A 24081-nucleotide genomic window follows, 5' to 3' on the forward strand; every position below is an offset into this window, starting at 1 on the left:
GCCGAATGGCCTCCTTCTGCACTGTAAATTCTATGATAATCTTTGGACAGTAAGGGGCAATTTAGCACGGCCAATCCACCTAACCTGCACATCTTTGGACACTAAGGGGCAATTTAGCACAGCCAATCCACCCAACCTGCACATCTTTGGACACTAAGGGACAATTTAGCACGGCCAATCCACCCAACCTGCACATCTTTGGACACTAAGGGGCAATTTAGCATGGCCAATCCACCTAACCCGCACATCTTTGGACACTAAGGGACAATTTAGCACGGCCAATCCATCTAACCGGCACACCTTTGGACACTAAGGGGCAATTTAGCGCGGCCAATCCACCTAACCTGCACATCTTTCGACACTAAGGGGCAATTTAGCACGGCCAATCCACCCAACCTGCACACCTTTGGACACTAAGGGGCAATTTAGCGCGGCCAATCCACACGTCTGTGCGGAGTCTGCACGTTCTCCCCGTGTCTGCGTGGGTTTCCTCCGGGTGCTCCGGTTTCCTCCCACAGTCCAAAGATGTGCGGGTTAGGTGGATTGGCCATGATAAATTGCCCTTAGTGTCCAAAATTGCCCTTAGTGTTGGGTGGGGTTACTGGGTTATGGGGATAGGGTGGAGGTGTGGACCTTGGGTAGGGTGCTCTTTCCAAGAGCCGGTGCAGACTCGATGGGCCGAATGGCCTCCTTCTGCACTGTAAATTCTATGATAATCTTTGGACAGTAAGGGGCAATTTAGCACGGCCAATCCACCTAACCTGCACATCTTTGGACACTAAGGGACAATTTATCACGGCCAATCCACCTAACCCGCACATCTTTGGACACTAAGGGGCAATTTAGCACGGCCAATCCACCTAACCTGCACATCTTTGGACAGTAAGGGGCAATTTAGCACGGCCAATCCACCTGACCTGCACATCTTTGGACACTAAGGGACAATTTAGCCCGGCCAATCCATCTAACCTGCACATCTTTGGACACTAAGGGACAATTTAGCCCGGCCAATCCATCTAACCTGCACATCTTTGGACACTAAGGGACAATTTAGCCCGGCCAATCCATCTAACCTGCACATCTTTGGACACTAAGGGGCAATTTAGCGCGGCCAATGCACCTAACCCGCACATCTTTGGACACAAAGGGACAATTTAGCACAGTCAATCCACCTAACCTGCACATCTTTGGACACTAAGGGACAATTTAGCACGGCCAGTCCACCTAACCTGCACATCTTTGGACTGTGGGAGGAAACCGGAGCACCCGGAGGAAACCCATGCAGACACGGGGAGAACGTGCAGACGTCACACAGACAGTCGCTCGGGGCCGGAAACGAACCTGGGTCCCTGGTGCCGTGAGGCAGTGGCGCTAACCACTGTGCTACCGTGTCAGTCCCCTCGTTAACGAAGCCAGAGATCCCGTGGACTTTTGTTTCAACTGCTCTCTCGACCTGCCCCACAACCTTTGAGGATCGCAGAGCCTGAGGGAGGCCTCTCCACTCCCAGTGCCTCTTTACAATTGTAGCCATTCATACCTCTTGTCTGAAATCCAAGATTGGAGGGGCTGGGGGCGGGTGCAGGGGAACCAAAGAGGGTCAAATCAAGGAAGAACCAAGCAAGGCAAGAAGTCGAGTTCATTCCGCACTTTTAATGTAAGAAAATCCGTTTCGAACAGGTAGAAATAATTTGCATTTATATAGCGACTTTCGGTCCTCTGGGAACTTCCCAACTCTGAAATGCAATCACTGCGTAAGTACAGAAAGCACGATGGCCAAATTTCCGCACTGCCAGATGCCACAAACAGCCTTGGCGTGCCAGCCAGGTGGCCTATTTGTAACGGCGGCTGAGAGGTGAATGTTGGCCCGGGGCAGAACTAACTCCGCCCGCCCATCCCTCCCCTCGGCCAACCTCTCCTCTCCCGAGAGTCCTGGTGGCGCAGGCGTCCATTCACCCGGAACCTCAGACAGTGCAGCAAACGCCCGCCCCGTTCGTAGCTGGAAGGGGTGCGGGGGGGCTGCCGTCAGCCTCGATCATCGATCGAGGCACTTGGGCGAGAGCGGCCGGCTGAAAGATTGGGTCAAGGTAGTCGGGTTGTTTTGAGGGATCACTGTTATTGTTGTGAAAAAGGTCGAGGGAGGCGGACAGCTGTGACTGGGGTGATCCAGAGAGTTCGACGGATGGCCCCAGGGTTGGGGCGAGGGATACGAGGTGAGGGTTGGGGGTTGACGGTGGGGGGGGGGAGCATTTTAAGCCGGGGGAGATCGTAGCGAGGGGGAAAACATTTTAAACTCAACACGCTAATATAAAATGGTCAGTATGTACAGATTACCGGCCCCCAACTTTCAATTCCTGCCTCCGGCACACGCATTTCCTTCGGAAGCATTCTACCCAAGTAATGTTCATTCCGTCAAAACAATACTTCATGGGCCGGCCTCTCCCCACGGCGCCATGGAGCCTCTTCCCATGTGCTTGGCCTGGGGGAGGGGGCAAGGGGGAGGGGGGGGGGGGGGGGGGGAGGGAACACTGCTCCCCTCTGTTTCCGTAGCAACGTCCTCAGCGGGCCCCACTGTCCAGAAGAGCCGGGGAAACGGAGTCAGGCGTGGAAAGAGGCGGGCGCGGCAGCTGGTTTCTCCAAACCGCAGGTGCTTGTCCGCAGGTCACACGCAGGCCTGGGCCTCCCACAGGCCGAGCGACGGCAAGGACTCTCCGCGGCCCCCTCCGTCTCCCCTCGCTTTTCGGCTGCGTGATGTACAGACGGGGTGTCCGCTGCTGCAGTCCCGTCACACCGCCACCGGCCGTCCCCGCAACCGCACGTCGTCAAACGGACACAAGTCGAGAACCTGAAACGAGGGACGTCGATATGTTAAAAGTGTCAGAGGAACGGGAGGCGGCCATTTTGTCCCTTCATGGCTGACCCAGTATCTTGACTCTTACCAACACACCATATCCCATCATATCTTTTGCCATGAGAGTCTTGATTAGAGCTTCATATAAACTGTACCGTAACTCTCACCCCATTGGATTCCAGACCCCTTTAGACAAGGGCCAACATTCCATTTGCCTTTTTAAATTATTTTCTGTATCTGTATCTTTCACTGGCTTTCCTGATCCTCTCCGCACCACTCACCTCTCCCAGTAAATGTTCAATCTCCCCGGTTCCTGTCAGGCTACAGGAATATCCATTATCGGCCTACACATTGCTTGGCAGGCCTGTCCTGTGAGGAGAGATTGGTTCGACCGGGCCTAGATTTACAAGAATTAGGAGGATGAGAGGAGCTCTGATTGAAAGGTATAAAATTCTAACAGGGCCGGACAGACCGGATTCAGGCAGGCTGCTGTCCCTGACTGGGGGAATCTCAAACCGGGGACCACAGTCTCGAGATACGGGTTCGACCATTTGGGACTGGGATGAGGAAAGATTTCTTCACTCAATGGGTTGCGAAGCTGTGGAATTCTCAACCACCCAAAGCTGCGGGGCGCCAAACCCACTGAAGAAAGATGCTTTTTAGATTTTAAGAGCATCGAAGGGTTTGGGGGAGAGAACTGGAATACGGTACGGAGGCCGAGGGTCAGCCATGATCGTTTCGAATGGCAGACCAGCGTCAAAGGGCCGAATGGCCTCCTCCTGCTCCTAGTTTCCACGTTAAGATTTCGCCAGGATCGAATGGGAGTACCGCATGGAGTTGAAGGGAGGAAGGAAGCAGGGACAAAGAAGAGGAAAGGCAGCGAGGGAGAGAGAGAGAGGAGATAGAGGGAGGGAGGCAGAGAACGAAGCAGACAGAGAGAGAGACGGTAAGGAACAGGAGCCATTTGATAAAGAGGAAGAGAGATCTAAAAGGATCAGGACCCGGGGGTAAGAGATAACAAAAACCTGTATTTGCATTTACATATCGCCTTAAGTATTAAGCAGCCCCCAGCCGGTTCACAAGGGTGATTGTCGAGCGGAATTTGACCCCAAGCCTCACAAAGAGATGGACCAGAAGATTGGTCAATGAAGTAATATTTAAGGAGCGTCTTAAAGGAGGAGAGAGAAAAAGAAAGAAAAAAGAAGTGAGAGATAGAATGAGAGAGAGAAAGAGAGAGTGTGGTGAATGTATTACTGCTACCATTCACCATTGTTGCATTACATTGTATTATGTTGATGCCCTTGTGGGCTCCGCCTATGGCTCCGTCCCCTCGGGGGAGGTATATAGATCTGCAGCCTGTAGGCGGCACTCAGTACAGAGCAGTCGCAGGCAGGCACAGATCTAGCTGATTAAAACCACTGTTCACTTCTAATCTACGTCTCGTGTGAATTGATGGTCGCATCAGAGAGAAAAAGCGAGAGAGACAGACAGAGAGAGAGAAAGAATGAGAGAGAGAAAAACAGACAGACAAAGAAAGAAAGAGAAAAAATGAAAGAGAGAGAGAGAAAGAATGAGAGACAGGAAGAGAGAGAGAGACAGGAAGAGAGAAAGACAGAAAGAGAAAAAGTGAGAGAGAATGAATGAGAGAGAGAAAGAGAGAGAAAAACACACAGAGAAAGAAAGAGAAAAAGCGAAAGAGACAGAGAGAACGAATGAGAGAGAGAGAGAGAAAGAAAGAGAAAAAGCGAAAGAGAGAGAGTGAGAGAAAGAATGAGAGAGAGGAAGAGAGAGAAAGGTAGACAGAATGAGAAGGAGAGTGAGAAAGAAAACTAAAGAGAGAGATAGAGAGACAGAGCGAGAGATTATGGGCGTGATCGAACAGAAAAGTGTCATTTGTGGCGGGTTTTGCTGTGAGTTTCCCATCCACTCTGTTGGCATGTCTAACCCGCTATCTAACCACACTTTGTCACTTTTTCAGGCCCTGGGGAGTTTCCCCCCAGTCAAGCCCACAGTTGGAATTATTTTCATTACTGAGGAGCTGAACGCGTTGCCAGATCGGCTCCTCAGAGATCGGGCCGCCATTTTGAAAGGGTGCCACGATCTCTAAGAGGGCTTGTGGGTCGTCACCACCACCCCCCCCCACCCATGGTCAATGTCAGCCCCACACACATGGGCGTAACCCAGATCCACCTCCCCCACCCCCCCGGAAGTGAGGACACCCCTCTGTGACCCCCCTTTCAGGCGTTCCAATGTCCCATTCCCCCCTGCCAGGGCCCCCACCCTTCACCCCCCGCCCCCAATCCAGAGGCCCCTTCATACCCGCCCTGCACCAACCCCCATCCTTCATACCCAACCCCTCCATCCCCTCATGCCCTGACCCTTGGCAGTGGCACCCTGGCAGTGCTCCTGCCAGCTTTGTGGTGCTCCCGGGCGCCTTGGCAGTGCCAGTGTGCCTAGGGCCTAGAGGGAGGATCAGGGGGGGGCCTTCCTGCCCTGTCCCTGACCACCCAGGGGCCTCTGACGGCCCAGGGGACCTGCCCGAAACCCACCCAGGCAGCTGAAGGCACGGCTGCCAATGGTGGAGCGATGGAGGAGATAGATCGAGAGAGAATTGGTTTTGCAGGCCCTGACATCGACAGGCATCATCATGGGTGGGGGTTGGGGGACTTGATGTGCCAAATGGCTTCCTTCTGCTCGGGGGATTCCATGGATTCTACAGATACCAGGGGTTAGATTCTCCGCCCCGCCGCTCCCCAATTCTGTTTCAGCCCCCCTGGCGGGATGCACCGTTATGCCGGCCGGTCAATGGGGCTTCCCCTCGCCGTCAGGAAACCCCCGGGCTGCCGGTAAAACGGAGCATCCCGCTGGTGCAGAATCCCGCCCCAGAGCTGAGAGATTTGACCTATGAGGAGGGGACGAACAGGCCGAGGCTCTTTCCTCTTGTGGGGAGAAGACCGAGGGGGCAGGGTAACGCGAGTTCTTTACGATGGCGACAGGGTTTTCTGGGGCACAGGTTAAAGCAGGTGTCGTTGGATTGTCACCAAGAAATCAGATCGGGATTTCAGGAGAAACGTGTTTCACCCCGAGACTGTGGAACTCGCTCCCACCAACTCACACCGACGGACAGAGGGAGTGGCTCAATGGAATGTGGAGGGTTTGTCAGTGTGCCCATCCCCCAGGCCCACCCCGCCGACCTATCCCCCAGGCCCACCCCCCCTCGCCCATCTCCCCCCCCTCGGCCTGTACCCCAGGCCCACCCCCCCAGCCCAAATCCTCGGCCCGTCTCCCCCCCCCGGCCTATCCCACAGCCCCATCCCCCTGGCCCACCCCACCCCTCCCCCTGGCCCATCACCCAGGCCCACGCCCCCCCCTGGCCTGTCCCACAGCTCCACCCCCCCGGCCCACCCCACCCCTCCCCGGCCTATCCCCCAGGCCCACGCTTCCGGCCTATCCCACAGACCCATCCCCCCGGCCCATCCTACCCCACCCCTCCCCGGCCTATCCCCCCGGCCCATCACCCAGGCCCACGCCCCCCCCCCCGGCCTATCCCACGGGCCCATCACCCAGGCCCACCCCACCCCTCCCCCAGCCTATCTCCCTGGCCCATCATCCAGGCCCACGCCCCCCTGCCTATCCCACAGCCCCATCCCCCTGGACCATCACCCAGGGCCATCCCCCCCACCACCCGGCTCATCCCTCCAGCCCGCCACCCACACCTCCTGATACCTCCCTCCCCCTCCCCCACCTAGCCACCTCCCTCCCCCACCTAGCCACTCTTTCCCCCATCCCCCTCCCCACATAACCATCCCTCCCTCCCTCAACACCATCCCCTCCCTGCCACCTCCCTCCCTCCCTCACCCTCCATACCATCTTCCTTCCCACCCCCTCCACACCATCACTCCCCTTCCCTCGCAACCTCCCTCCCCCTCAACACCATCGTCCATTGCCTCCCCTCCTTCGCCACCTCCCTCCCTCCACACCATCTCCCTCAACTCCTCCACTCCATCTCCCTCCCCTCCCTCGCCATCTTCCACCCCATCTTCCCCCCTCCACACCAGCACCCTCCCCCTCCCCTCACTCGCCATGTCTCACCCACTCCACACCATCCCCCTCCCATCCCTCCCCCTCCACACTAACTCCCTCCCCACCATCTCCCTCCCCTCCCTCAGCACCACATCTACCTCCCACACCCCTCCACCCCATCTCCCTCCCCTCCCTCGCCACCTCTCTTCCTCACATCAACGAACACCCACCTTCCCTTCCCCTCCACACCATGGCCCTCGCCACCTATTTTCCGCCCCCTTGCCACATCCTGCACCCTCCACACCACCTCGCTCCACCCTCCCCCTCGCCACCTCCCTCTCCCCCTTGCCACATCCCTCACCCCTCCACGCCATCTCCCTCTCTACACCCCTCGCCAACTCCCTCCCCGTCCCCGGGAAGATGCCACGTACATTCCAGTTGCTGCTGGCGAGATCCAACGGTGTCTCTTCCTCCAGGTTGGGCAGCAGCGGGTTGGCGCCTGCCCGGCAGAGGGCGGTGGCGATGCCAGCGTCCAGCCGCCCCACGGCCAGGTGCAGGGGGGTGCAGCCGTTGTACATGGGCGCGTCCACGTCACAGTCGGCGTGGAGTAGCCGCAACACCAGCCCTACCTCGCCCAGCTCCACCGCCAGGTGCAGGGCTGTCCTCCCACTGGTCACCTCCTGCCAGCCAAGCCAGAGAGAGGGAGGGAGAACAAAGATTAGATGGAAGACAAGATTACATCTTGGTGTGTAGTGGGGAATATTGGTGTGCAGTGGGGAATATTGGTGTGCAGTGGGGAATATTGGTGTGCAGTGGGGGTATATTGGTGTACAGTGGGGGTATATTGGTGTACAGTGGGGGTATATTGGTGTGTAGTGGGGGTATATTGGTGTGTAGTGGGGTATATTGGTGTGTAGTGGGGACTATTGGCGTGCAGTGGGGTATTTTGGCGTGCAGTGGGGTATTTTGGCGTGCAGTGGGGTATTTTGGCGTGCAGTGGGGTATTTTGGCGTGCAGTGGGGTATTTTGGCGTGCAGTGGGGTATTTTGGCGTGCAGTGGGGTATTTTGGCGTGCAGTGGGGTATTTTGGCGTGCAGTGGGGTATTTTGGCGTGCAGTGGGGTATTTTGGCGTGCAGTGGGGTATTTTGGCGTGCAGTGGGGTATTTTGGCGTGCAGTGGGGTATTTTGGCGTGCAGTGGGGTATTTTGGCGTGCAGTGGGGTATTTTGGCGTGCAGTGGGGTATTTTGGCGTGCAGTGGGGTATTTTGGCGTGCAGTGGGGTATTTTGGCGTGCAGTGGGGTATTTTGGCGTGCAGTGGGGTATTTTGGCGTGCAGTGGGGTATTTTGGCGTGCAGTGGGGTATTTTGGCGTGCAGTGGGGTATTTTGGCGTGCAGTGGGGTATTTTGGCGTGCAGTGGGGTATTTTGGCGTGCAGTGGGGTATTTTGGCGTGCAGTGGGGTATTTTGGCGTGCAGTGGGGTATTTTGGCGTGCAGTGGGGTATTTTGGCGTGCAGTGGGGTATTTTGGCGTGCAGTGGGGTATTTTGGCGTGCAGTGGGGTATTTTGGCGTGCAGTGGGGTATTTTGGCGTGCAGTGGGGTATTTTGGCGAGCAGTGGGGTATATTGGCGCGCAGTGGGGTATATTGGCGCGCAGTGGGGTATATTGGCGCGCAGTGGGGTATATTGGCGCGCAGTGGGGTATATTGGCGCGCAGTGGGGTATATTGGCGCGCAGTGGGGTATATTGGCGCGCAGTGGGGTATATTGGCGCGCAGTGGGGTATATTGGCGCGCAGTGGGGTATATTGGCGCGCAGTGGGGTATATTGGTGCACAGTGGGGTATATTGGTGCACAGTGGGGTATATTGGTGCACAGTGGGGTATATTGGTGCACAGTGGGGTATATTGGTGCACAGTGGGGTATATTGGTGCACAGTGGGGTATATTGGTGCACAGTGGGGTATATTGGTGCACAGTGGGGTATATTGGTGCACAGTGGGGTATATTGGTGCACAGTGGGGTATATTGGTGCACAGTGGGGTATATTGGTGCACAGTGGGGTATATTGGTGCACAGTGGGGTATATTGGTGCACAGTGGGGTATATTGGTGCACAGTGGGGTATATTGGTGCACAGTGGGGTATATTGGTGCACAGTGGGGTATATTGGTGCACAGTGGGGTATATTGGTGCACAGTGGGGTATATTGGTGTACAGTGGGGTATATTGGTGTACAGTGGGGTATATTGGTGTACAGTGGGGTATATTGGTGTACAGTGGGGTATATTGGTGTACAGTGGGGTATATTGGTGTACAGTGGGGTATATTGCTGCACAGTGGGGTATATTGCTGCACAGTGGGGTATATTGCTGCACAGTGGGGTATATTGGTGCACAGTGGGGTATATTGGTGCACAGTGGGGTATATTGGTGCACAGTGGGGTATTTTGGTGCACAGTGGGGTATATTGGTGTACAGTGGGGTATATTGGTGTACAGTGGGGTATATTGGTGTACAGTGGGGTATATTGGTGTACAGTGGGGTATATTGGTGTACAGTGGGGTATATTGGTGTACAGTGGGGTATATTGGTGTACAGTGGGGTATTGTGGTGTACAGTGGGGTATTTTGGTGCACAGTGGGGTATATTGGTGCACAGTGGGGTATATTGGTGTACAGTGGGGTATATTGGTGTACGGTGGGGTATATTGGTGCACAGTGGGGTATATTGGTGCACAGTGGGGTATATTGGTGCACAGTGGGGTATATTGGTGCACAGTGGGGTATATTGGTGCACAGTGGGGTATATTGGTGCACAGTGGGGTATATTGGTGCACAGTGGGGTATATTGGTGTACAGTGGGGTATATTGATGTACAGTGGGGTATATTGGTGCACAGTGGGGTATATTGGTGCACAGTGGGGTATATTGGTGCACAGTGGGGTATATTGGTGCACAGTGGGGTATATTGGTGCACAGTGGGGTATATTGGTGCACAGTGGGGTATATTGATGTACAGTGGGGTATATTGGTGTACAGTGGGGTATATTGGTGTACAGTGGGGTATATTGGTGTACAGTGGGGTATATTGGTGTACAGTGGGGTATATTGGTGTACAGTGGGGTATATTGGTGTACAGTGGGGTATATTGGTGTACAGTGGGGTATATTGCTGCACAGTGGGGTATATTGCTGCACAGTGGGGTATATTGGTGTACAGTGGGGTATATTGGTGCACAGTGGGGTATATTGGTGCACAGTGGGGTATATTGGTGCACAGTGGGGTATATTGGTGCACAGTGGGGTATATTGGTGTACAGTGGGGTATATTGGTGTACAGTGGGGTATATTGGTGTACAGTGGGGTATATTGGTGTACAGTGGGGTATATTGGTGCACAGTGGGGTATATTGGTGCACAGTGGGGTATATTGGTGTACAGTGGGGTATATTGGTGTACAGTGGGGTATATTGGTGCACAGTGGGGTATATTGGTGCACAGTGGGGTATATTGGTGTACAGTGGGGTATATTGGTGTACAGTGGGGTATATTGGTGTACAGTGGGGTATATTGGTGTACAGTGGGGTATATTGGTGCACAGTGGGGTATATTGGTGCACAGTGGGGTATATTGGTGCACAGTGGGGTATATTGGTGTACAGTGGGGTATATTGGTGTACAGTGGGGTATATTGGTGTACAGTGGGGTATATTGGTGCACAGTGGGGTATATTGGTGTACAGTGGGGTATATTGGTGTACAGTGGGGTATATTGGTGTACAGTGGGGTATATTGGTGTACAGTGGGGTATATTGGTGTACAGTGGGGTATATTGGTGTACAGTGGGGTATATTGGTGCACAGTGGGGTATATTGGTGCACAGTGGGGTATATTGCTGTACAGTGGGGTATATTGGTGTACAGTGGGGTATATTGGTGTACAGTGGGGTATATTGGTGTACAGTGGGGTATATTGGTGTACAGTGGGGTATATTGGTGCACAGTGGGGTATATTGGTGCACAGTGGGGTATATTGCTGTACAGTGGGGTATATTGGTGTACAGTGGGGTATATTGGTGTACAGTGGGGTATATTGCTGTACAGTGGGGTATATTGGTGTACAGTGGGGTATTTTGGTGCGGGAGGGATGGATGTTGTGCTGTTGGATGTGAATACTTTGCGATGTGGACTCTCGATGTAACCGGGTCTGACCTGGGTATCGACCTTCGCTCCTGAAGACAGCAGGTGGTCCACCATTTTGCCGCTCCGAGAGTGGACCGCCAGATGCAAACAGGTCAAACCTGCTGGAGGAATCCCAGAGACATTGTCCGGTTAACAAATGTCAACCCACGTCAGGATCCCGCTGTGACCCCTCACTCTCTAGCGGGAGAGGGGTCATCGCCCGCGACCAACAGCCCCTCTGCCATCGCACCAGGGCCGATGGGTTTCCGCAACGTGAACAGAGCTCTTTACTGGCGAGAACAGATCACCAAGTCTGTCTGAGTAACGTACCCCATCGTGGGCCCTTCCTAACTACAAGCTAGCTCCATGTATTAATGTGGGTAATTGGCCCCTGCACATTAAGAAAAGAACCACTTGCATTTAAATAGCGCCTGTCCCGGGCACTGGGCGTCCCAAAGTGTCGGGCACAGCCAGATCCCAGAGACAGCAATGGAGATGATGGCCCAGATAGTCTGTTTATATCTTTCTCGTCCTTTATCAATCGAAGTGTTTCCCAAACACTCGCCAGCTCTCGTCCAAATGTTGCCTCTGTTCATCCACCTGAGCAGGTGGGGCCCGGTTAACCGTCTCCATCCATGTGAGAGGACCTACAACAGTGCAGCACTCCCTCAGTACTGACCCTCTGACAGTACAGCACTCCCTCAGTACTGACCCTCTGACAGTGCAGCACTCCCTCAGTACTGACCCTCTGACAGTGCAGCTCTCCCTCAGTACTGACCCTCTGACAGTGCGGCGCTCCCTCAGTACTGACCTTCTGACAGTGCAGCACTCCCTCAGTACTGACCCTCTGACAGTGCGGCACTCACTCAGTACTGACCCTCTGACAGTGCGGCACTCCCTCAGTACTGAACCTCTGACAGTGCAGCACTCCCTCAGTACTGACCTTCTGACAGTGCAGCACTCCCTCAGTACTGACCCTCTGACAGTGCGGCACTCCCTCAGTACTGACCCTCTGACAGTGCGGCACTCCCTCAGTACTGACCCTCTGACAGTGCAGCACTCCCTCAGTACTGACCCTCTGACAGTGCAGCACTCCCTCAGTACTGACCCTCTGACAGTGCAGCACTCCCTCAGTACTGACCCTCTGACAGTGCAGTGCTCCCTCAGTACTGACCCTCTTACAGTGCAGTGCTCCCTCAGTACTGACACTCTTGACGGTGCAGTGCTCCCTCAGTACTGACCCTCTGACAGTGCGGCACTCCCTCAGTACTGACCCTCTGACAGTGCAGCACTCCCTCAGTACTGACCCTCTGACAGTGCGGCACTCCCTCAGTACTGACCCTCTGACAGTGCAGCACTCCCTCAGTACTGACCCTCTTACAGTGCAGTGCTCCCTCAGTACTGACCCTCTTGACGGTGCAGTGCTCCCTCAGTACTGACCCTCTGACAGTGCGGCACTCCCTCAGTACTGACCCTCTGACAGTGCAGCACTCCCTCAGTACTGACCCTCTGACAGTGCAGCACTCCCTCAGTACTGCATTGGGTGTCGTCTTTTATTCTTCGCACTTAAACTCTGTGGTGGGACTCGAACACTGTCCCTTGTAAGTGAAAGGTGGCTATGCTGCCACAGCTGGGACTACTGTCTCCCTAACCTGGCATCCAAATTAGGGAGGTCCGAGCCAGCATCACAAAGCTCCTTCCCACCAATCTAATGGCCCCTCTCACCAGCGCTAAGACAGTTTTTCATTTGAGTTCTCGCGGCCGGCGTGAATGCCCACCCCTCGCGAACACCGCACCTTGCCAGTTGTGCTGCTCGAGGTTCTGTGTTCTCAGCTCGTCGGAAGCTTCGCACCCCAAACAGCCGCGCTCTTTGGCTGTGACGGGCTTCGTCAGGGCCTGTATGCACTCCTCCAGGCTGTACAGACAGGCCAGGTGCAGTGGGCTGTTTCCGTTGCGGTCCTGCAGCTCAGTGTCCGCCCCTTTCACAACCAGATGGCGCACAATGTTCGTCTGCTGTGTGTATGTGGCCAAGTGCAGCGGCGTCTGAAAGTCAGAGGGGAACATCGGTCAGCGCCCGGACCGCCCTCAGCGCCCGGACCGCCCTCGGCGCCCGGACCGCCCTCGGCGCCCGGACCGCCCTCGGCGCCCGGACCGCCCTCGGCGCCCGGACCGCCCTCGGCGCCCGGACCGCCCTCGGCGCCCGGACCGCCCTCGGCGCCCGGACCGCCCTCGGCGCCCGGACCGCCCTCGGCGCCCGGACCGCCCTCGGCGCCCGGACCGCCCTCGGCGCCCGGACCGCCCTCGGCGCCCGGACCGCCCTCGGCGCCCGGACCGCCCTCAGCGCCCGGATTTTGGGATTGATACAGGGCGATGGGGAGAGAGCGGGGCAGTGGGATTAGTTTGGGATGGATACAGGGCTATGGGGAGAGAGTGAGGCAGTGGGATTAGTTTGGGATTGATTAAAGGCTATGGGGAGAGAGCGGGGCAGTGGGATTAGTTTGGGATTTATACAGGGCTATGGGGAGAGAGTGAGGCAGTGGGATTAGTTTGGGATTGATTAAAGGCTATGGGGAGAGAGTGAGGTAGTGGGATTAGTTTGGGATTGATTAAAGGCTATGGGGAGAGAGCGGGGCAGTGGGATTAGTTTGGGATTGATTAAAGGCTATGGGGAGAGAGCGGGGCAGTGGGATTAGTTTGGGATGGATACAGGGCTATGGGGAGAGAGTGAGGCAGTGGGATTAGTTTGGGATTGATTAAAGGCTATGGGGAGAGAGCGGGGCAGTGGGATTAGTTTGGGATGGATACAGGGCTATGGGGAGAGAGTGAGGCAGTGGGATTAGTTTGGGATTGATTAAAGGCTATGGGGAGAGAGCGGGGCAGTGGGATTAGTTTGGGATGGATACAGGGCTATGGGGAGAGAGTGAGGCAGTGGGATTAGTTTGGGATTGATTAAAGGCTATGGGGAGAGAGCGGGGCAGTGGGATTAGTTTGGGATTTATACAGGGCTATGGGGAGAGAGTGAGGTCGTGGGATTAGTTTGGGATTGATACAGGGCTATGGGGAGAGAGTGAGGCAGTGGGATTAGTTTGGGATTGATACAGGGCTATGGGGCGAGAGCATGGCAGTGGGATTAGTTTGGGGATTGATACAGGCCTATGGGGAGTGAGTGGGGCAGTGGGATTAGTTTGGGATTGATACAGGCCTATGGGGAGAGAGCAGGGCAGTGGGATTAGTTTGGGGATTGATACAGGGCTATGGAGAGATAGCGGGGCAGTGGGATTAGTTTGGGATACAGGGCTATGGGGAGAGAGCGGGGCAGTGGGATTAGTTAGGGGTTGATACAGGGCTATGGGGAGAGAGCGGGGCAGTGGGATTAGTTTGGGATTGATACAGGGCTATGGAGAGAGAGCGGGGCAGTGGGATTAGTTTGGGATTGATAGAGGGCTATGGGGAGAGAGCGGGGCAGTGGGATTAGTTTGGGATTGATACAGGGCTATGGGGAGAGAGCGCGGCAGTGGGAGTAGTTTTGGATTGATACAGGGCTATGGGGAGAGAGCGGGGCAGTGGGATTAGTTTGGGATTGATACAGGGCTATGGGGAGTGAGCGGGGCAGTGGGATTAGTTTGGGATTGATACAGGGCTATGGGGAGTGAGCGGGGCAGTGGGATCAGTTAGGGATTGATACAGGGCTATGGGGAGTGAGCGGGGCAGTGGGATTAGTTTGGGATTGATACAGGGCTATGGGGAGAGAGCGGGTCAGTGGGATCAGTTTGGGATTTATACAGGGCTATGGGGAGAGAGCGGGGCAGTGGGATTAGTTTGGGATTGATACAGGGCTATGGGGAGAGAGCGGGGCAGTGGGATTAGTTTGGGATTGATACAGGGCTATGGGGAGAGAGCGGGGCAGTGGGATTAGTTTGGGATTGATAGAGGGCTATGGGGAGAGAGCGGGGCAGTGGGATTAGTTTGGGATTGATACAGGGCTATGGGGAGAGAGCGCGGCAGTGGGAGTAGTTTTGGATTGATACAGGGCTATGGGGAGAGAGCGGGGCAGTGGGATTAGTTTGGGATTGATACAGGGCTATGGGGAGTGAGCGGGGCAGTGGGATTAGTTTGGGATTGATACAGGGCTATGGGGAGTGAGCGGGGCAGTGGGATCAGTTAGGGATTGATACAGGGCTATGGGGAGTGAGCGGGGCAGTGGGATTAGTTTGGGATTGATACAGGGCTATGGGGAGAGAGCGGGTCAGTGGGATCAGTTTGGGATTTATACAGGGCTATGGGGAGAGAGCGGGGCAGTGGGATTAGTTTGGGATTGATACAGGGCTATGGGGAGAGAGCGGGGCAGTGGGATTAGTTTGGGATTGATACAGGGCTATGGGGAGAGAGTGGGGCAGTGGGATTAGTTTGGGGATTGATACAGGGCTATGGGGAGAGAGTGGGGCAGTGGGATTAGTTTGGGATTGATACAGGGCTATGGGGAGAGAGTGGGGCAGTGGGATTAGTTTGGGATTGATACAGGGCTACGGGGAGAGAGCGGGGCAGTGGGATTAGTTTGGGATTGATACAGGGCTGTGGGGAGAGAGCGGGGCAGTGGGATTAGTTTGGGATTGATACAGGGCTGTGGGGAGAGAGTGGGCAGTGGGATTAGTTTGGGATTGATACAGGGCTGTGGGGAGAGAGTGGGGCAGTGGGATTAGTTAGGGGTTGATCTATTGAGGAACCAGCGCTGACATGAAGGGCCGAATGGCCTCTTTCTGCACAGTAGGAAGTCCATGGCTCTATCCTGTGGCATTGTGGGAAACATGGCAGCCAATTTGCGAACAGGAAGATCCAAAACGAAACGGTGGGAAAAGGAGCACAAAAACCTTTTTTCTGTCGCGCTGTTTGTTGGATGGGCCGGGCCTGGGGAAATCCCACATGTTCTCCCCGCCCTCCCCCAGGTCCGAGGCGAGAGGGCCACGCGCATCCCCTTCCAAGCGCTTGGCCGGCTTACCCACCTGGAAGAGATCATTCTGCCAGTTCAGGTACCCTGGGCCGCACTGACCGATGAAAGCTAGGGCCAAGGCCTCGGCCTGGTGAATGACGCAGAGGTGGAGGAACCTGCAAGAGAGGAAACAAAAGAGGAAGGAATTGAGGATCGGGAGAAAGGCGGGATGGTCGGACATGCTCAAATGTTGAGTCAGTGGGGGGGGGTGAAAAGAGAGCTCCTCACCCAGGCCCATTCCCCCCGCCTATCCCCGTAACCCCCACCTCACCTTTTAGCAATTTTATCATGGCCAATCCACCTAACCCGCACATCTTTGGACACTAAGGGACAATTTAGCGCGGCCAATCCACCTAACCTGCACATCTTTGGACACTAAGGGACAATTTAGCGCGGCCAATCCACCTAACCTGCACATCTTTGGACACTAAGGGACAATTTAGCGCGGCCAATCCACCTAACCTGCACATCTTTGGACACTAAGGGACAATTTATCACGGCCAATCCACCTAACCTGCACATCTTTGGACACTAAGGGGCAATTTAGCACGGCCAATCCACCTAACCTGCACATCTTTGGACACTAAGGGACAATTTAGCACGGCCAATCCACCTAACCTGCACATCTTTGGACACTAAGGGACAATTTAGCACGGCCAATCCACGTAACCTGCACATCTTTGGACACTAAGGGGCAATTTAGCCCGGCCAATCCACCTAACCTGCACATCTTTGGACACTAAGGGACAATTTAGCGCGGCCAATCCACCTAACCTGCACATCTTTGGACACTAAGGACAATTTAGCACGGCCAATCCACCCAACCTGCACATCTTTGGACACTAAGGGACAATTTAGCACGGCCAATCCACCTAACCCGCACATCTTTGGAGCCGAAGGGGCAATTTAGCACGGCCAATTCACCTAACCCGCACACCTTTGGACACTAAGGGGTAATTTAGCACGGCCAATCCACCTAACCTGCACATCTTTGGACACTAAGGGACAATTTAGCACGGCCAATCCACCTAACCAGCACATCTTTGGACACTAAGGGGCAATTTATCACGGCCAATCCACCTAACCCGCGCATCTTTGGACACTAAGGGACAATTTAGCACGGCCAATCCACCTAACCTGCACATCTTTGGACACTGAGGGACAATTTAGCGCGGCCAATCCACCTAACCTGCACATCTTTGGACACTGAGGGACAATTTAGCACGGCCAATCCACCTAACCTGCACATCTTTGGACACTGAGGGGGAATTTAGCGTGGCCAATCCACCTAACCTGCACATCTTTGGACACTGAGGGACAATTTAGCACGGCCAATCCACCTAACCAGCACATCTTTGGACACTAAGGGGCAATTTATCACGGCCAATCCACCTAACCCGCGCATCTTTGAACACTAAGGGACAATTTAGCACGGCCAATCCACCTAACCTGCACATCTTTGGACACTGAGGGACAATTTAGCGCGGCCAATCCACCTAACCTGCACATCTTTGGACACTGAGGGACAATTTAGCACGGCCAATCCACCTAACCTGCACATCTTTGGACACTGAGGGGGAATTTAGCGTGGCCAATCCACCTAACCTGCACATCTTTGGACACTAAGGGACAATTTAGCACGGCCAATCCACCTAACCTGCACATCTTTGGACACTAAGGGACAATTTAGCACGGCCAATCCACCTAACCTGCACATCTTTGGACACTGAGGGACAATTTAGCACGGCCAATCCACCTAACCTGCACATCTTTGGACTCTAAGGGACAATTTAGCACGGCCAATCCACCCAACCTGCACATCTTTGGACACTAAGGGACAATTTAGCGCGGCCAATCCACCTAACCTGCACATCTTTGGACACTGAGGGACAATTTAGCACGGCCAATCCACCTAACCTGCACATCTTTGGACACTGAGGGGGAATTTAGCGTGGCCAATCCACCTAACCTGCACATCTTTGGACACTGAGGGACAATTTAGCACGGCCAATCCACCTAACCTGCACATCTTTGGACACTGAGGGGCAATTTAGCATGGCCAATCCACCGAACCTGAACATCTTTGGACACTAAGGGAAAATTTAGCACGGCCAATCCACCGAACCTGCACATCTTTGGACACTAAGGGACAATTTAGCACGGCCAATCCACCTAACCTGCACATCTTTGGACACTGAGGGACAATTTAGCACGGCCAATCCACCTAACCTGCACATCTTTGGACACTGAGGGGCAATTTAGCATGGCCAATCCACCGAACCTGCACATCTTTGGACACTAAGGGACAATTTAGCACGGCCAATCCACCTAACCTGCACATCTTTGGACACTAAGGGACAATTTAGCACGGCCAATCCACCTAACCTGCACATCTTTGGACACTAAGGGACAATTTAGCACGGCCAATCCACCTAACCTGCACATCTTTGGACACTGAGGGACAATTTAGCACGGCCAATCCACCTAACCTGCACATCTTTGGACACTAAGGGACAATTTAGCACGGCCAATCCACCTAACCTGCACATCTTTGGACACTGAGGGACAATTTAGCACGGCCAATCCACCTAACCTGCACATCTTTGGACACTAAGGGACAATTTAGCACGGCCAATCCACCTAACCTGCACATCTTTGGACACTAAGGGACAATTTAGCACGGCCAATCCACCTAACCTGCACATCTTTGGACACTGAGGGACAATTTAGCACGGCCAATCCACCTAACCTGCACATCTTTGGACACTAAGGGACAATTTAGCACGGCCAATCCACCTAACCTGCACATCTTTGGACACTAAGGGACAATTTAGCACGGCCAATCCACCTAACCTGCACATCTTTGGACACTGAGGGACAATTTAGCACGGCCAATCCACCTAACCTGCACATCTTTGGACTCTAAGGGACAATTTAGCACGGCCAATCCACCCAACCTGCACATCTTTGGACACTAAGGGACAATTTAGCACGGCCAATCCACCTAACCTGCACATCTTTGGACACTGAGGGACAATTTAGCACGGCCAATCCACCTAACCTGCACATCTTTGGACACTAAGGGGCAATTTAGCACGGCCAATCCACCTAACCTGCACATCTTTGGACACTAAGGGGCAATTTAGCACGGCCAATCCACCTAACCTGCACATCTTTGGACTGTGGGAGGAAACCGGAGCAGCCGGAGGAAACCCACGCAGACACGGGGAGAACGTGCAGACTCCGCACAGACAGTGACCCAGGGGAATCGAACCTGGGACCCTGGCGCCGCGAGGCCGCGTTGCTAACCACTAGGCCACCGCGCCGCCCACTAGCTGACAATCCAAGCTGAGAAGCTCCATTGGGACGGTTTTCCTATGTTAAAGGCGTCATATAAATGCAGGCCGGTTGTCGGAAATCCTGCGGATTCCCACAGCCCCCCTCCCCCCAACAAGTGGAGGGGAATTTTAACCATTTGAACTGCTGGGGCAGGCGTACTGGGATGGGGGCAGGGGGGGGGGGGGGGGGGGGGGGGGGGGGGGGGGGGGGGGGGGGGGGAGAAATCCCCCTGACCCCATGAGGGGGGGGGATGTTTCAACATCGGACCCCATGGGGGGGGGGGGGGGGGGGGGGGGGGGGGGGCGGAAGGAGACGGATGATCCACCCCTGACCCCGTGAGGGGGGGTGGCAGAGTGGATGTCGCAACCCCTGACCCCATGCGTTGGGGGGGGGGGGGGGGGGGGGGGGGGGCTTGCAGAACGTTAAAATTTGAGTCAAACCGCTCGACAAGTGGGGTCAGGTACCACTTCCCTCATACGGAACTCCGGAACTCTCGCTCCCATGGAAAAGTTTGAAGACGGAGATGGATAGATTTACGTTAAGTCGAGGATATGGAGATAGGGCGAGTAAATGAGGTGCAGTACCAGCCGTGACCTGCTTCAACGGAGGCAGTATTACAGCGGCAGACCCTGATGCGGGACTGGAAGAGTCCAGTGGGGGGGGGGGGGTCTGGAAAGTCCCGGCTTAAGTGAAGGCAGCGGAGGTCAGTGCAAACCGGGTGGGGCCGGGTATATTCCGTGCTGGGGAGATGGTGGGGCGGTGATACTGTCGCTGGATTGGTAATCCAGAGGTCATCGACTGTCACAAAAACCCATCCGGTTCGCTGATGTCCCCCTCTAGGAAAAGGGGGAAATCTGCCGTCCTTACCCCGGTCTGGCCTACATGTGACTCCATACACTCCTCCCACCACACACACACACACACACACACACACACAGCAATGTGCTCGACCCTTAACAGCCCCTCTCTGAAACGGGCCCAGCGAGACACTCAGAACACACGCCATCTAGGGGACAAACCACGGATCCCCCCCCTCCTCCCCACTCTCCGACCCAGTTACCCCCGAATTGCTCCTCACCCCAGTATTGCTCCCAACGCATCATGGGCGATTTCCCCGGACTGAAGACGGGGGTGGGGGGGGGGGGGGGGCGGACAAAGTTTCCACGAACCTTCATGAGCCTCCAGTCCAGCCTCAGCCGGGGAACACCCGTACAGTCCAGGGAGATGCATTTTGGGAAGGATATGAAGGCGCGGCAGAGGGTGAGGGAAAGCTTCACGGGATCGGTCCCGGGGATGAGAAATTTCGGGTTACGAGGTCGGAGCGGAGAAACCAGCACTGGGTTCCTCGGAGAAGAGGAGGCTGAGGGAAGATTTGACCGAGGGGGTCGGGGGGGGGGTCTCCACAGAGGAGACGGGGAGAAACCCATCCCATTGGACGGACAGATGGAGAACGGAAGGGACACAGGCTGAAGGGGATTAGAGTCATAGACGTTCACACCATGGAAACAGGCCCTTCGGCCCAGCTTGACTGTGCTGCCCAGTTTCTATCACGAAGCTAGTCCCACTTGCCCGCATCTATACCCACCCTGCCCACGTAACTGTCTAACTGCTTTTTAAAAGATAAAATCGTACCTGCCTCTACCACTGCCTCTGCCAGCCCGTTCCAGACGCCCACCACCCTCTGTGTGTGAAGAAATTTCCCCTCTGGTCTCTCTTGTATCGCTCCCCTCTCACCTTTAACAAGTCCCGAAAGACGGTCTGTTACATAAATTGGACGTTCTGAATTCCCCTCCGTGTACCCGAACAGGCGCCGGAATGTGGCGACGAGGGGATTTTCACAGTAACTTCATTGCAGTGTTAATGTAAACTTACTTGCGACAATAAAGATTATTATTATATGATTATTAAACCTATGCCCTCTAGACTCCTCGACCTTTGGGAAAAGATGTTGACTATCTACCTTTCCGATGCCCCCCATTATTTTATAGACCTCTATAAGCTCACCCCTAAGCCTCCTGCGCTCCAGGGGAAAAAGTCCCGGCCTCTCCAGCCTCTCCTTATAACTCAGACCATGAAGCCCCAGTAGCAACCTCGTAAATCTCTTCTGCACTATCACAGCGTACCGTGGTTCTCCAACCAACATAACTAATAAAAAAACATGATGTGGAGATGCCGGCGTTGGACTGGGGTGAGCACAGTACGAAGTCTTACAACACCAGGTTACAGTCCAACAGGTTTGTTTCGATGTCACCAGCTTTCGGAGCGCTGCTCCTTCCTCAGGAGTCATAAAAAACAATAGGGGAAGGATGACCAGCATTCAAAAAACAGAAAATGCTTTGGGACCGGCGGGGGGGGGGGGGGGGGGGGGGGGGGGGAGGAAGAAACTCTGGGGGTCGAGACATTGCCTCTGGAGTGGGGGATAACGAGAGTCAATGTCCCCAGTCCGTGCGCCGTTACGCACTCGAAACGTTACCCTCTGCCCACAGATCTTACCAAGACCCTTTTGAGTCTGTTCGGTCTTCAGATTTCGGGTTCGGGTTCGGGTTCAGGTTCAGGTTCAGGTTCAGGTTCGGGTTCGGGTTCAGGTTCAGGTTCAGATTTCGGGTTCAGGTTCGGGTTCGGGTTCAGATTTCGGGTTCAGGTTCGGGTTCGGGTTCAGGTTCAGGTTCAGATTTCGGGTTCGGGTTCGGGTTCAGGTTCGGGTTCGGGTTCGGGTTCAGATTTCGGGTTCAGGTTCGGGATCGGTTCAGGTTCAGGTTCAGGTTCGGGTTCGGGTTCAGGTTCGGGTTCGGGTTGCCCCCCACCCCCCCTCCCCTCCTCCCCCTTCACCGTCCCCCTCCTCACTCCGGGGTATTTTGCTTTCATCCCGTCGCTGCGCGTGGGATCCCACCGTGCGCAAATTGGCAGGCGGCGGCACAGCGGTTATCACGGCTGCTTCCCGGCGCCAGGGCGCCGGGTTCGCTTCCCGGGCTTGGGTCCCGGGCGCTCCGGTTTCCCTCCGAAGGACGCGCTGGTCGGGTGAACTGGACGTTCCGAATTCTCCCGCCGTGTCCCCGAACAGGCGCCGGAGAGCGGGGACTAGGGGATGTTCACAGTAAGTTCACCGCGGTGTTAATGTGAGCCGACTTGTGACACCGATAAAGATTATTATGTCGTGCGTTACAAAGTGACGGGAGGTTCGCAGCCGCCGTGACAGGAATACAGTCGTTCTCTCGTCACCCTCCCCACCCACAACACCCCCCCGGCCCCGGGGAATTTAACATCATCAAAGTTCACAGAGACAGAGATTGTTTTAAAAGTCACACTTACGTGTCTCCCTCTTCACTCAGGTAGGCCCAGGGGTCGAAGGTGACCTCGTGGGCCGGGGACCCCAGGGAGCACCGCGAGGCGAAGCTGTCCGGCAGGCCCGAGCCGTAGGCCGAGTCGCAGCGGTCCTCCCCCGGGCCGGGCCGCGGGGGGCCGGCGCCCGAGCCGCCCCGGGAACAGGCCTGGTCCTCGGGGGGCTGTCGCTCGGCGCCGCCGCCGCCCGCCGACATCTCCCGCCCTGGGGCAGGTGCGCTGCCGGAGGGGCCGGGCCTCTCGCAAAGCCAGCCGCTGAGGTGATCTCCGGCGCTGCCCCTGGTGTCCCCTCCCCCACCAGGCCTGTCACTGCGAGGCCAGGCGGCGGCAGCTTCCTCCTGCTCCCATGCCATGGGCAAAACCGCAACCAGGGCGGTACTTATATAAAACCCCCACACACACACAGCTGCAACCCGCCCTGGGTCAGACCAGCCGGGCACAATCCACCCGCCGGGCACAATCCACCCGCCGGGCACAAACCACCCGCCGGGCACGAACCACCCGCCGGGCACGAACCACCCGCCGGGCACAATCCACCCGCCGGGCACGAACCACCCGCCGGGCACCGCCGGGCACAAACCACCCGCCGGGCACGAACCACCCGCCGGGCACGAACCACCCGCCGGGCACCGCCGGGCACAAACCACCCGCCGGGCACAAACCACCCGCCGGGCACAAACCACCCGCCGGGCACGAACCACCCGCCGGGCACAAACCACCCGCCGGGCACAAACCACCCGCCGGGCACAAACCACCCAGCGGGACGCTGCGGCTCAGACGCGGATCAATCACGATCCACGGGGCTGGCGGAACAGGGATCAGCGGGGTAAAGATCCCCCTGCTCCCTCTCTCAGATTGTACCCGACCCCCTCGATTCGATTCCAGTCTGTAACTCACTCCCGGGTATCTGTTATTCTATATATAAACCACCCCGAACCCCTCGATTAGATTCCAGTCTGTAACTCACTCCCGGGTATCTGTTATTCTATACATAAACCACCCTGAACCCCTCGATTAGATTCCAGTCTGTAACTCACTCCCGGGTATCTGTTATTCTGTATATAAACCACCTCGAACCCCTCGATTAGATTCCAGTCTGTAACTCACTCCCGGGTATCTGTTATTCTATATATAAACCACCCCGAACCCCTCGATTAGATTCCAGTCTGTAACTCACTCCCGGGTATCTGTTATTCTATATATAAACCACCCCGAACCCCTCGATTAGATTCCAGTCTGTAACTCACTCCCGGGTATCTGTTATTCTATATATAAACCACCCCGAACCCCTCGATTAGATTCCAGTCTGTAACTCACTCCCGGGTATCTGTTATTCTATATATAAACCACCCCGAACCCCTCGATTAGAT

General features: G+C 55.4%; 1 protein-coding gene across 2 annotated transcripts; it reads right to left on the reverse strand.

Annotated features, from left to right (window-relative positions):
• Window positions 1-1630: 1630 nt before the first annotated feature.
• LOC140399983 (NF-kappa-B inhibitor epsilon-like) lies at window positions 1631-23022 on the reverse strand. 2 transcript variants are annotated; one of them, XM_072489484.1, is made up of 6 exons: window positions 22682-23022; window positions 16047-16149; window positions 12843-13089; window positions 11077-11168; window positions 7303-7551; window positions 1631-2842 (listed from the first exon to the last, which is right to left on the reverse strand). In XM_072489484.1, exons 1-6 carry the CDS (start codon window positions 22906-22908, stop codon window positions 2783-2785), a joined length of 978 nt encoding a protein of 325 aa, XP_072345585.1. In that variant the 5' UTR covers window positions 22909-23022; the 3' UTR covers window positions 1631-2782. The 2 variants fall into 2 exon arrangements, with proteins under 2 accessions (XP_072345585.1, XP_072345586.1); XM_072489485.1 differs by having other exon boundaries at window positions 11077-11165; window positions 22682-23021.
• Between the last annotated feature and the right edge of the window lie 1059 nt (window positions 23023-24081).

The sequence above is a fragment of the Scyliorhinus torazame genome, chromosome 24 (genome assembly GCF_047496885.1).
Source record: "Scyliorhinus torazame isolate Kashiwa2021f chromosome 24, sScyTor2.1, whole genome shotgun sequence".
Lineage (NCBI taxonomy): Eukaryota > Metazoa > Chordata > Chondrichthyes > Carcharhiniformes > Scyliorhinidae > Scyliorhinus > Scyliorhinus torazame.